The sequence below is a fragment of the Anser brachyrhynchus genome (genome assembly GCF_964034855.1).
Source record: "Anser brachyrhynchus genome assembly, chromosome: 16".
In the NCBI taxonomy this organism is placed as follows: Eukaryota; Metazoa; Chordata; class Aves; order Anseriformes; family Anatidae; genus Anser; species Anser brachyrhynchus.
The window spans coordinates 10,597,979-10,611,827 of record NC_137734.1 but is presented as its reverse complement, the minus strand read 5'-3'; the positions used below and the strand labels follow the sequence as shown (position 1 = coordinate 10,611,827).

The following is a 13,849-nucleotide window of genomic DNA, read 5'->3' as shown; positions in this document are numbered from 1 at the left end:
TCTGCCTTTCAGAACTCAGACCTGGAGTCATCGTTGTCTGCAATAAGTTCATTCTGTTCCTGCCGCTTTACTGCCTGCCCAGCCAAGGTTTGATGAAGGAATTAATGTTATTTCAGAACAAACTTTGATTAGTTTTTGGATTAAGAAATATATTTTCTCTCGGTAAGCCTTGCAAATTCAGTTTGGCTTCTGATACTCAAATGACCTTTGCTATTCTGAAGGGATCACCAGTAACAAAAACTGTGGATGTCAAAGCCAGGGAGTGCCTTAATTACCTTTATTTACCCTTATTACCCTTATTTACCTTTAATTACCCTGATGAGCCTTACTTGGGACCCCCACCAGACACTCCATTTAACCTGGGGTTCTTCGATGTTGGAGGTGAGTTTTCCCCAGATCTGTTCTTGAGCTTGGCTTTCTTTGGTTGTCTTTGGAGCTGGTGTATTGGTAGGACCCATTTCCATCGCCACCCTGCTCTGCTACCCACGGTGCGGGACTGTGCCTGGTCGGTGAGGCTGTTTCCCCCCTGGGCTGGGGCCTCCTGGCTCTGTTCCCCAGGGAGCAGCACTGTACTGGCAGCCACAAACATTTTGCAGCTCCGGGAGGGTTTTCAGTAGATGCAAGATTGTTCATGAGCTTATTTATTAGCTGTTTGAGAGAAAAGTACAGGTGTTATTATGGGCTATAATTCTTATGTTTCTTACTGTGCATGGAAATAAAAAAGAAAAGCAATATTTGCAAGTATGAGGTCTTTAGCTCTATTACAGCCTTAGAGCTTAAGTGGGGCTGAGCCAAGCGTTAGGTATAACTGATCCCAGGGCGTCCTCCCTGGTTATCTGCTGGATTTCTGCAGCTGGGTTCTGGCACTTGAAAGTTATTTTTTGAATGCAGGCTGTTGTTCTGCAGCACTTACAGCAGCATTCTCCATGCTTTTTCCTGCATGGAGATGTAGGGCTCCGATATGCCTCTTGTAAGACCAGGCCTGTCACGTCGTTTGCTGTGGGACAGCATCTTGTTACAGCGATGGGTGGACAGAACAAGTGCGTGAGAACGTCTTCCTTTGTGCCACCAGATGACAGCATCCGCGCTGGGGACACCACGCCACAGTCAGGAAATATATTCCATTCCTCCATCTGAGGCCTCGCTGCAGTGAATAACCCATGATATGGCAGGTTCCCTTCCCCAGAACGGGCACAGGCGGTGTCACGATGTCTGTGGCACTTCAGAGCAAGCGGGGTTCAGCTGGCACGTCTGAGCCGGCACCGGTAATTCCTCGTGAGGCCTGCCAGCAGAGGAATCCAAGCAGCCAGCCTTTGGGAATGATCTGAAATTCACTCTGTTGCTGTGGCGCCCCAAATTCCCAGCAGCATCTATCAAACGGTGTGTCGCAGAACCAGTTTAAATGCTAAGCAAGCTCTGCCTGGTAACTTGGATACTTCCAAATTGTGTTTATTTTTTTTTTCTCCTTGATTTATTTATTTACTGGTACCCGAAGAGAAGTATCTGGGGGAAAGAAGACTTTTGCTGATGAATGGCGATGATGATGCCCTACGGCCTGCGGGATGGGGGAGGAAGAAAGGCAAGGAAGTTCAACGCATGGCATTAAATGCCACCACGGCCGGGCTGGGTACAGACTTCTCCATGGCCACGGAGGGCCTTCTGAAATAGGTAATGAGTGAAACCTCTTCTCAGAGGTTTTCTTCTGAAGCAACTATTTCTGAAAAGAAATGTTTCAGAAGAAAAAGGTATGGATTTTCCTGTTGCTGCTGGGCCTTTATTCTGCAGGAACCACGAATGTCATTCTCTGTCTCAATGTTTGGAACACGCTAGGAGCGAGGTGTGTCCACCTCCTCTGGGGGACCTGCCAGCCTCCCCACGTCTTCTCATGGCCGTTCTCTCTCTGGCACGGAGCTCCTGGGAACGATCTGCCCACCCCATGTTCTAAAACTCTGCAGAGCCCAGGGAAATGGCTCCCCGAGCCGTTTATGGCAGAGAGCTGGGGAACAGGGCAGCTCCTGGTGTCGTTCACCTCCTCCATCCCCACACGGTGCCTCGCACAACCTGCCAGCAAATGTCGTTCAGTAAAACCAGAAACATCTACGGGGCAGCCAGAGGCTGTAGGGCTCCGCGTGACGACCACCCTTGGGACCACCTTTGTGAGAAAAATCTCCTCAAAGTCTTAACTTTTGTGTTTATTTTTCTATGGGGGGGACGGGCACCAGACCACAATGGCGGCACCCCCTTTACCGCGCTAAGGCGAGGCCGGTCCCGAGGCTCCCCTCACGAAGCGGAGGGGCAGGGGTCTGCGGCACGGCCGGCGGGCGGCGGGCACGGCTCGGCCCCGCCATCCCCTTCCCTTCCCCTCCCTTCCCTCCCCTCAGGGCCGCCATTGGCGGCGCCGGTGCCGGGCGCGAGGCGGGGCCGCGGCCCCGGAGCGGGGCGGCGCCGACAGCGCCGGGCGGCAGCAGGTGGCTCCGCACCGCTCGGCTCCGCTCCGCACCGCACGGCTCGGCTCCGCACCGCCCCGCACCGCCCCGCACCGCCTCGCCGAGGCCCCTGCCGCAGCCAAGACGCCGCGGGCCGTGCTCCGAGTGAAGAATGGCGCGGCCAAGCTGGCCAAGCCACCGGCGGCGGCGGCGGCGGCGGCGGGGGAAGCCCCCGGCGGTGCCCCCGGCTCCGGGCTCTTCATGGAGCGGTCGCAGAGCCGCCTCAGCCTCTCCGCCTCCTTCGAGGCCCTGGCCATTTATTTCCCCTGCATGAACAGCTTCGACGAGGAGGACGCGGGTAGGGGGAGAGGGAGCGGTGTGGGGCCGGGGCTGGGTGGGTAGATGGGGGTGCAGTGAGGACGGGGGGGAGCCCCTGTGGGAGGACGGGGTGCGGGGGACAGACCCTAAAGGGGCTGGGGAGGGGGCCGGGGTGGGCGAGGGGACGGTGTCTGCCCGGCCACCGGTGTGCTGGAAGCAGGTAGCGGGGGGCGGCTGCGCTCCGGGGGGTTGAGGGCTGTGGTGGGGGCTGGCAGGAGAGCTGGGGACTGCGGGGGGCTGGCGCTTGCCCTGGCCCAAGCTGAGGGCTGGGGGTGCCAGCGGTCCCCGTCTGTGGTCCTCTTTTGTGGTCTACATCATGACGAGGAACGGCTGCCCAGAGGTGGTCCAGCACCCGCGGTGTGCCTGGCGTTGGGATGCCCACCGGTACGCGTCGCGGAGCGTGTGCCCGCGGAGGTTAGGAGGGAAGGTGTTTCGTGGCGATGAAACGTGCTCTCTCCCCCGGTCGGTATCGAAATCGGGGTACATTCGCCAAAGAGAGGCTTCAGCGTCGGCCGCCTGGTGCTGGCTGCCTCCTGCGCGGAGCGGTGGGGTCGGCGCGCAGGGAGGAGGTGGGTTTGCTGCCGGGCATCGCGCCGCGGGGCTGCGTGCGGCCAACCCCCAGGCTGGTGGTTCTGAGGGGTCCCTCGCACAGCACACCGTGCCGCTTTCAGGGCTGGGGAGCGGGGGAATAAATCCATTTAAACGAGAGTGAAGTAGATCACGAAATAAGTCCGAAAGCCTTTCAGAGTGGGCGCAGTGATTTTTGCCTGCTTTGTAAAGATGTTTCTGGCCTCAAAGAGTTGGCAGCGTCCAGAAAATGAGACCGAGCTTCAAAAAGAGGGCTGTTGGGTAAGGAAAAGCAGGAAAGAAATTGGATTGAATGGGAAAGGAAGGGCACTGGGTGCTGGAGAAGGTGCTGGGAGTGGAGGGCAGCACAGCAGCTGCGTGGGTAGCGAGGACACAAAGCAGTGGATGCAGTGGATGTATGCACTTTATCCATCCCCAGCAGCTCACTCATAAATGAATGATGTTTTTCACAGTACATGCTGTGCCAGAGACCGAACCCATACATGAATCTGAGCAGCAAATAATGAAAGTTGGTAACTAAGGCGTGTTTTAGCATGGACTGTCATGGTTGCATCCCTCAAAATGCCGGCGTGCTCCTTTGTCTGGTAGCTCATCCCAGGATGTGCAGATGCCAGCAGGAATACATGGGCAAATCAGCACTGCTGCACCTTTAACATTGTTGTTTCTAAAGGAATTGACGTAAGAATAAATTCATCATCTGTGTGATTAACTTATGATTGCCATCAGCATCATGCAAGGATGCCAGGCAGCAGGCAGAAGATTGTATCCTCCAGTGGATATATATTTATTTTAATGTTATCCTCTACATTTTGCTCTTGATTTATTTTCACTTCATATTTGGTGTGAATGCCGGGGAGCATGCATGACGATAACGGGAGCTTTGGGAAGTCTTGGCGCTGTTGCTTCAGAAATGATTGATGGTGAGACATGCTGGAGTACAAGCACCCGACGCGAAGCCCTGAGCAGCATTTCGTTCCCTGCTGTCCAGCCCCTTTGCTCGGTGCTGGGTGACGGTTTAAGTGAATACTTCCTGTTCCAGTGCTTAGAAAAATGGTTTTGCCCACAATTGTATTTATCTATTCACGCTTACTGAATGCTCATGCATGAATGCTAATAGGCTGTCTTTATACAGCACAAGTGCTCGTCTCTGAATTAAATAAATCTACAATTAAGACCTCATTCTCCAGCAGCTTATTAGAGGATCTTGCCTGCCTGAGTTAGCCTCATCAGTAAAGCTGTTTGGGGTGATGTGCAGCACACTGGGGATGTTGCAGCGTTGTTTCTGTATTTTGTGCCTCTGAATGTGTATTCAGACACACATGAGCAACCAGTAAGAATGAATGTGTGCTGCTTTGTATTTTTGTGTGTGTTAAAACCAGAAGCCTGTATTTTTTTTTTCAAGGAAGTAAATGTCATGAAAAGGAAATGATAAAAGAAATGATGAAATTGTGCCAGACAAGATTCTGTCGTTTTCATACCCGTGCATAGAGTGAGATTCTGACCAGTTTGAGTTGCAATGTGATTTTTGTCAAAAAAAAAAAATTAAAAAAAATCTTGATAGCTCATTCAGGGAGGTGAATGTTGCATTTGGCAAGATGTTCTCCACAGGAGATGGCAGCAAAAAGAATAAGTAAATTGATCCCACGAGCATTGGCAAAGTAAACAATCTTATTTCAAACAGGCACATCATCCATTTTGTCTGAAGCTGAGAAGCACATCTTTAGGAGAATACTCATCCTACGGAAAAAGACGAGGAGCTGATAGATGGCCACGCCACCCCTTCTGAAAAGAGGTGTTTGGGAACTAATGAGAACTCAAATCTACAAACAAGGACAATTTTTGAGTTGTTTCATTTGACTTACTACAGGTGGGTCAGATTAAAGGGATTAGAAGGAGATTTTTCAGGAGAGCCCATGCTGAGAGGTACGGTGACATGGAAACAGCTAGCTAGGTTTGGCCAGTGCTGGTAACATCTGTGGGTTCTAGGATGTTCCGCTTTTTCTCTTGAAAAATGGATCTGCTTTTGAAAAATGCTTTTACTTGTAACGTTTCCTTCTCTGTATTGGCCCTTTTGTTCATTACTGACCATCCTTCAGGCAGTAGAAGAGAAGGCTGTTCTCATCTTCTCTTCTGCTTGCCACAAAACCGGTGATGATGTGAGAAAACTGATTTCTCAGCAGTGAAGTGGATGCAGATGATGCTGCTTTTATCACGGTGCACAGAGGCAGGAGTTGAGTATACACAGGACAATGATGGCAGTGAAGGACCTGGAGTGGGAAAGTGGATTTTCTGAATGCTTCCAGAGCTAATCACCCCATAGGGAGGGGGTGACGGAGCCTCAGATGTGTGCCGTGGCAAATAAGATCACGTGCCTGTCTCACCAACGAGATGGATGTGGAGTGGCACTGAAATTTGCTCTGTGTTGTAATACCCTGTTCATTCCTCAGCTGCTTACACAAAGAGGATACTCTGAGCAAACACGGAGCTCTGTTCACCGGTAAGCTGCAGTGGGGCTTTGAAATAACAGAAATTACTGTCTGCACTCAATAGTGTAAGGACTCTAGGTTAATAACTCTTTTGATCTCGGCATGGTAATGTTGCTGTACTTCCTGCTGGCTGAGTGCTGCTGTCTTTGCTCCACGAAGGTCCCCATCAATGTCAGCGGAAGTTAAGGATTCTGAAACTGAGGTTATTATCTGCTTAGGTGTTGGTTTAACTTATGCAAATGCCTATCCTGAACTCTGCTAATTTTTCCCTTATGGAGTAGTAGACTAAAAAGAGGTTTAAAAAAAAAAATTAAGCATAAGTATCCGAACGGTTACATGCCTCTCCCTACAAAGCAGGTTTGTTTGCCTTGGTTGCACTTGTCCTGGGGGTTATTCCTCTGCCCTGCTGGGCTTTGAGGGACTGCCTGCCATCCCAGGGCCCTCTCCCCTCTCCTGACTTGCTTTGCCTGCTGTCCATCTCCAGCACGTTAAACGTCACTCTGCTTGCACTCTGTGCACACTTTTCTAGAAATGCAAGCCTTAAACCAGTGCATGTTTCTAACTGTCTGAGCACAAATCTTGGTTGTGTGAAGGATCTGCCTCGCTCTTTTTCTTGCTCCTGGCTGGAATCAGCAATTTGCTGTGCTGGTGGCAGCATGTCAGAAGGGCCTGAACTGCCAAGTGGCAAGTGCACGTGGGTTAAAAATAGGCTGTCGAGGATTTGCGATGGCTGTGGGAACCTGCCTGGTACACAGCTCGCGAGCTCTGCGTGCAGGTTGCAATCGAAACCCTGAGTAGTGTGGAGTGGGGCGCTGGAAATCCACCACGAGAGGTCTTGGCACAGACCAGGACCGAGGCTGGGGATGTTCTGCTGAACCCTCTGCTTGCTGGCACTGTGGAGAGCCTGCACATCCCAGCTGTGCGGCGTGGAGTTTGGGGAAATTTGTTAAAGCAGAGCAGAAAGCGAGGATTTGGTAGAGAGCAATAGCGATGACTTGGAACTGTACCTGCAAAACCCCGCGGGCTTCGGGCAGGAGAGGGGAGGTGGTTGTACGGTGGGGGCAGTCGGTGTGAGGGGGGCCTGGTGGGAATCCAGGAGCAGTCCTTGGCTCTGAGGAGGGGGGAGCTTCCAGACAGGACCCTGTGCACTGTACAGGACACGGACTGCACCTAAAGACACACAGGTAGGGAGGGGCTAAAGGTCACTGAAGTAAGGGTAGCCTGCTCTGCGGTCTGTGGAACCTGCACGTGCTGCAGTGTCTCTGTGAGGAGCGGCATTGTCGTCCTGCGTGCTATCAGAGCTGGACCTCGGGGTTCCTTAAGACGCTGTGCGTGAATCTCAGGACCCAGGAGCACTTCTCATGCCCAGGTGCCTGCTCCAGCTGTGCTGGGACTGAGGGGTGAGAGGCAGGCATGCACCAGCTCCTTCCTCTTCCATCCTGAGTCCTGCCTACCTTGGGAAGGAAACCTGTTTGCACTGGTAGCAGCCATCTAAGGCGTGCCCTGACAGAGAGACAGGTTTGGATGTTTGGGAGCCTGTAACCACGGGTCGTGTTGCAGATACAGCTGCCCTGAAGTCCAGGCATCCCTGAGCATCTGCATGTGAGTTACAGGGCTCGTACACCCATGAAAGCACGGAGAGCAAAGAGGCTTTGATGAGGAGCCAGCAGAAGCCATGGTGCAGCTGCAAAGGACGCGTCGGAGTCCAGCAGGTCAGCGCCCCAGCACGGTGCCCGCCCAGCTTGGTGGACCACGGCCGCGAGACGGCAGGATGAGATCGTGCCTCAGCCAGCTGGAGCCAAGTGTCTGGCAGAGAGAAAATGGTTTCCAAAGTCAAAATGTCTCCTAGATACTGACAGTAAGCCTTCCTCGTGTCAGCTGCTTGTTCAGAAAAGAGTTGAGCTCGAGATAAAATTCAGCCTCGGCTGCTGCTTTCACACGCTATCGAGTACTGGCAGATGCGCTGCGCTACGATCAATTGCTGTGAAGAGCAGCTATGTGAAATATTAATTCGGTGGGTTGATAAACGTTTAATACTGGGCTGGGACAATGGGCTAGTTGTGGGCTTGTAGGTTAGTTTAGAAAACTCTTTTGTCTGGGTTGTATCTGTTGAAATTCTCTAATTTTAAACATTTAACTTCTCTATAATTTTAAACATTAAAGAGCCATAAAGTTATTAAATAGAGAGATCCCCTATGTAGGTTTTCAAGTTGCCATGGATATTTCTCAGTGGCAGCACTGTGCTGGATTGGGGTGCACATGATGTTTAAAGAAAATGATGATTCAAGCCTAACTCTTTTTTTTTAAATATATATGTATTGAAATTGTCAAGTCCTTGTGGTCTGCTTTTGCTTCATCCAAAAGAAGTTAAGAGGTTTGCAGGGTACCCCAACACCAGTTTTGTTAATTATTTGTTAGGTAGGTAACCACATTCACGCAGAGGACAAGGGAAATTATTTGCACAGCTGGGATGTTAAGTATTTTTCCTATTAACCTTTTACAAATGAGATGATAGTTCATCCCCGAAACCCTGCAAAAACCTAAAATCTGGGGCTCATCTGGCAATGCGTTACCCAGGGGATGCTGCAGGACAAATCCGAATCAGCCTTGGAATAACCAGGTGTGGAGGGAGTTTGCTTGTGGTCTGGTCCCTGCTACGAACCTCGCCGGCTCTCTTGTGCGGGAGGCAGTGAAAGCCGCGGCTTTTCCCTCTCCGTGGGGTGTACGTTGGCCGCAGGTCATCCTGTTGGTTGGAAGGAGTGCCTTTCTCCCAGCTGGGCACGTTCTGGCTCTGGGTAAGCAGAGGCTTGTTTTACAAAGGGATTAAAATTGAAAAATAAGAATGATTTTAGAGGAGCTGCTGTCAAATCGCTCTTCCATCAAACGAAGGGGTACGGAGCAAACCAACGGCAGAGGTGCCGTGGCTAATGCCTGCAGAGCCTGCCGGTCTCACGCCCTGTCGGGACTTGATCCGGATCGTACATGCGGTGACTGACTTGCACTGCAGACCTCGGGTTGGCGCGGAGCTTGCTGGGTTGTGCTGTTCCTGCACCTGTGCGCTGAAGACACTGCACTGAACTCTTGGTCCTGTGGATCTGCTGCCCGCTGTGTGACCGGTGTGCCCGTGGAGGGCTGCAGATACACGAGAAGGGTTTTTTCGTCTTCGAGGCCAGAAGGGAGCGAGAGCCGCGTGAAAGAGTTGATTCTAGGAGCGAGGGACTTGAAACCTTTTCCTCGTTTTCCCTCTACCCACAGAACTCCCGCAGGGTTCCCACAGAGCGCGCTGGGTGCCCAAGGACATGTCTGTGCTTGGACAAGCAGCGCTCTCCCTGCGGCTCAGGCTGCTCAGCCCGCAGGAGCGCGGCCCTTGTGCGTGCAGCAGGGACGTGAGGCCGGCTGGCGCTGCTGCCCTCGGGCTCTGCGGCCAGCAAAGCTTTGCCCAGGATCTCGGGCACTGTGCCTCGTGCTCCGCGGACATTTCCTTATTGGCCATCCAGTTGTTGAGGATTTACAGGGGAGAGGGGACGTGGGTGAGGTCAAGGGCTCCCGGTGGTGTCACCGAGCCGTCCCCGTAGCGCTTGCAGTCGTGGAAAGCACAGCGCTGCTCCCCTCGAAGGCGCCTGCGCCTGGCTGGACGTACATCACCTTTCGGGTGCTGCGAGGATGCTGGTGCTCGCCAGCCACGTGTGCAGGAGTTGCGGAGGGCTGCTGCTGCGTGATCTCTGCCAGCCACAGGGGAAGCATATCTCTTCCCCGTGTTTTGCTGTCAATTTGCTGCAGATAGAGAAGTGTGTCCCTGGAAAGCTTTCTGTCTAGGAGAAACTGTTTCCTTCCTGCTTCTATTTCATGTGAAATTAATTCTAATGCAACATTTATTAATTCAAAAGCACTCTGTTCTCCAGGCTAAAGAAAATAGTCTTTACTCCGTCAGGTTCCTACATCAGAACAAGCTGGGAAGTGCTATAAGTGTTTTGCTTCAGCGTTTCTGTTTGACAGAATGTATGAACCTGCTTTGTGTGGGGGAATAAGTACGTTTGATTGGAGTAGCTGTTTTGAGAAATAATTTATCTGTGCGATTATTTTTTGAAGCCCTGTCTGCTCTTATTTGAGTGCCTCAGATTAGAAACATGAGTGTTTTAATTTAGGGATGCTCTGTAAGTTGCTAACGCAGTTAGTGGGGCAGTGAGACCTGCCTTACGCGGGCTTCTCGGGCCTCCCATCTTCTCTGCTCCTGCTCGTTCCCACAGCCGCCTGTCTCGAAGCACAGCCGGCGTGTTGGAGCAAGGATTTGTAGTCCTCTGCAGAGCTGCTGGGTGCGATCTGAATGTCCATGTACCCCAGTAATGCTCCTCTCAGGTTTGGTTTTGGCTTCTGGAACAGGCTGTGAAAGCTGCACTGTATGGGGATGTCAGGGCAGGGATCGTGCAACACGAGCGAGGCCTCAGCAGGTGCCAGTGCTTTGATCACCTGCTGACGGCACGCACAAATGAGGCACGCTCTGCCTTTGCTACCAAACTATACTTGTCTTGGATCAGCTTTTAAGCTTTATCTTTAGCTTTTTCTTTTGCAAAGCAGCATGCATAAAAGGACTGGGAAGCCCTGAGCCAGCTGAACTTCACAGAGGAATAAAGCAGAGCTCAGCAGCCCCGTTTTTTAACCAAATCTAGCCACAGTTAAATCCCCGTGGCAGTTAATGGGTTTCAGCTTCATGCCATTAGCGTTATATCACCTTCTTCCAACACACACAGAACTCGCACAGTCTTGCAGAAGCCAGTTAAAATGTTCAAGTGCTCAACAATTTGGAGAGTACAGCGTGTACAGAGGTGAATCTCACATTTTTGTTAGAACTGTTTTATGACTAAGAGGAGTTCTTGCGGATGTCTGCGTGTCCTTACTCCGAGAAACGCAGGGGTGGGAGGTGTCCTTGAGAAGTCACTTGTCAGCACCCCAGCTCACTGTCATCTTCCTGCTGAAATTTCTAATTAGAAGGACAGTTTTCCCTAAAAATTCAACCTAAATCTTCATGGAAGTTAAGCGAGTTACTGTTGTCTTGCTCCCAGTGACGTGGGAAACAGTCGATCGCTTCTGGCTTTAGAGGAACGCTTCACTCCTCTTCCCCGTGCTGATAACCCTACGTCAGGAGGTGACCGTCATCGCCACAGTCGCTCTCTCTCATCCCTCTCCCTCCTTTTTCAGCCTTTTGCGTTTTACACTAGACAAGCCTGATTTAATTCTTTGCGCAGAGCAGCTTTCCGGCACTGCCGTGCCCTCGTTGCCGGGTGCAGGCTCCTGCTCGAGGAGCGTCGCGGACGGTGCTCTGGCTGAGCTCTGGCCGGCTGCTAGCAGAGAGCAGTCGTCTCCCACGCTTTGGGTACGACGTTCCTATAAACACACAGCATTTGCAGGAGCATCCCTCTTCCTGACTCGCATTTCGGATGCGATCCGTGCCACTTTCCAGATTGTTCTTTGCAGGATTGCTGCCTGGCTGCTCATTCCCTCTTCGGCCTTTGTGCGTTTAATTTCTTTCTGCGTTCGGAAGCTACTGCTTGGTGCCTTTGCTGAGTCTCCTCTTACTGATTTGTGGGGTGACCTATCTGATCCCATCGGTACCAGCCCAAATTCCGTATCTGGTGTTCACCCAGACCTGTGCTGCGGGGATGTTGGGATTTGGGGGTGGGTGCATGGCTGTAACAGGGTGCTCTGTCCTCCCGGCTCTGGGCGCACCGCACCGTTTCGGATGGTTTTGGCAGCCTGAGCAGCAGAGATCTGTAACTGAGGATCCACAGGTGAACTGCACCATCCCTGCAAACCCGTTGGGACTGGGAGGTCGCTCAGCAGCAGGTCAGATTTCAGAGGCTGCAGTCTCCCGCCCCACGGCACGTGTGATTTTGTCCCTCTCTGGATCTCACCATCCTCTGAGGTGTAAGAGCTCAGCGTTTGCGGGGTCAGACCTGCTTCCAGGGCTGCGGGACTCCCGCCAGCTGCCCACCGATACCGCGTGTATTTACGGCTAGCAGGAAATGCGTCCTGCCACGGGGATGGGAAACATGTTAATTGTGTTGCAGCCAAGATGTCTAAGAAGATTAACGTGTTTTTCTTTTTTTTTTTTTTTTGTTGGAAATCCAGCTCCTCATTTAGCACTTCTCAGCATCTTGGAATGATTGTGTGGGTGGCTGGTTTTTTTTTACTTTTATTTCTACTATTTACCTTTCCTTTCTTGTATTTGATGCATGGCATCGCAGCACTAGTAAAAAGGAAAATTTGATTCAAAAATTAAATGTTGCTGCTTTATATCCATATTTTGCTTTTAATCGCATTGGCAGGAAAATAAACGAGAAGGCTTTTCCTCTTTTTCGTGCTTGTCTGACTTCCAGCTGTTGTAGCTGGTTCGTTCCTGGAGAGCCGCATCATGGCAAATACGACCCAGTAGCTCTCTGGTGTCCAGCACGTGTCGCCGTCCCGCTGGCCGAAGCCCTGGTAGCCCATACGAGGTCTCACTGGTGGCCCAGGGGATCGGGGCAGTTGCCCTGCAGCAGTTCTGCAGGGCCCTTTTACCTTCACAGGGGTTTTTGAATTAATCTGACGGTAAAGGTAGGTAGCGATTCACTCTAACTTTTGAGGTTTGACAGTTGTCCACTGCTCCCCACCTCAACAAAACAAAAACCCCACAACCAGGATGAGTTGCTGTCACAGCCCAGTGTTACGTTTCCCCTTTGGTCAGTGGTGATTTTGGTACCTGATTGTCAGGAAGCACACGGTTTTGCACCTGAGCTGGCTGATCCCTGTACATCTGCCTTGTGAGTCACAGCCCACAGATTCATCCCCTCTGGATTTGGGATTTTTGTTTCTATGTAATTAGATGGAACAGGCTAGGTAGTATTACTTGATGTAGCTCAAGATAAAAACAAGCTTTCTGCCAAGGATCGTGGTTTTGACAACCAGAGTGTGTGCTTGTTTTAAATATTAAATATGGAAAGTTGGACAGAAGTGCCTGCGAGTTTTGGTCTCCAGTTTTTATTGAAAATGAATGGGATTTAGGGCCGTGTCTGCCTCCAGCCATTGTGAAAATCAGCAGCAGTCCTGCAAGCGTGAGGCTGAAGCTCTGCCGCCTCGAGTTTGAGCCAGCGAGCGGAGGAGCACAGTCGCTGGGATGGGAACAAGCTGATGGAGGGGCACTGAAAACGCTGGGCTGGAAACCAGGGCAAGAAATGCCCAAAGTGGGCGTGCAGGCCAGCGCCCGGCCTGGCAGACAGTACACATTAAATCAGTGATTTATGGAGCTGGTTTTGTTAAAAGCTTCCTCGTGTGTTTTCAAAAGCAGAGCTGCCAGGTTGGTCAAAACCCAACACCCGGGCGCTCCGAAGGGGCCGCAGGCTGCGGGGACACCCGTGGCAAAGCTCTGACAGCCCCTTCGTGCAGGCTTTGCAGGCTGCCACGTCCTCGCTGCCTCTCGGAAAACAGACAGTGTCAAAATGTTACGCGGTACGAGGACATTTCCATGGTAACGTGAGCATCCCATGACACCCGCTCCTGCACCGCGGTGTCGGTGCGTGCTGGCATTGCTGTGCCTTCCTCCTCCATCTGGGGCCGTCAGGAGCGCTGTGGCACTGATCCCACGGGATCTGTGAGCGGCTGCTGGAGGGATGGGGCTGAGGGTGGAAGAGGTGCACTCCCTGCCCTTTCGGGTGCCTTCAGTGAGGCAGGTATTCCTGCTTTCCACGTAGCGATTCCTGCGTAATTCAGCTTAAAAGCGTCTGCCCTTGCTTTCCGCAGCACTGGAGAAGCAGCACTCTCCCCGCCGTCGCAGCTCGCTGGAAGATCTGCCTTGCTCCTGGCACCCCAGGCACCTGCTCCTACCTGCAGCTCCTTGTTGGGGGCTCCAGGATCACTCGATGGGTGTAATGACCTGGCCACACGTGGGCTCGATCCCTTCGGCTGCCTGCTGCCCTCCAATCCTGCACACAATCCATC

At 52.1% G+C, this 13,849-nt stretch overlaps 1 protein-coding gene across 1 annotated transcript in view; it reads left to right on the top strand.

The window, feature by feature from the left end:
* The first annotated feature begins 387 nt into the window (after nt 1-387).
* The window catches only part of RIMS4 (regulating synaptic membrane exocytosis 4), a 58,108-nt gene continuing 44,646 nt past the window's right edge, over nt 388-13,849 (top strand). The window contains exon 1 of the mRNA XM_080557669.1: nt 388-2,784. Within this exon, the coding sequence (XP_080413795.1) occupies nt 2,688-2,784 (97 nt within the window). The 5' untranslated portion in view covers nt 388-2,687. The remainder of the gene's footprint in view (nt 2,785-13,849) is intronic.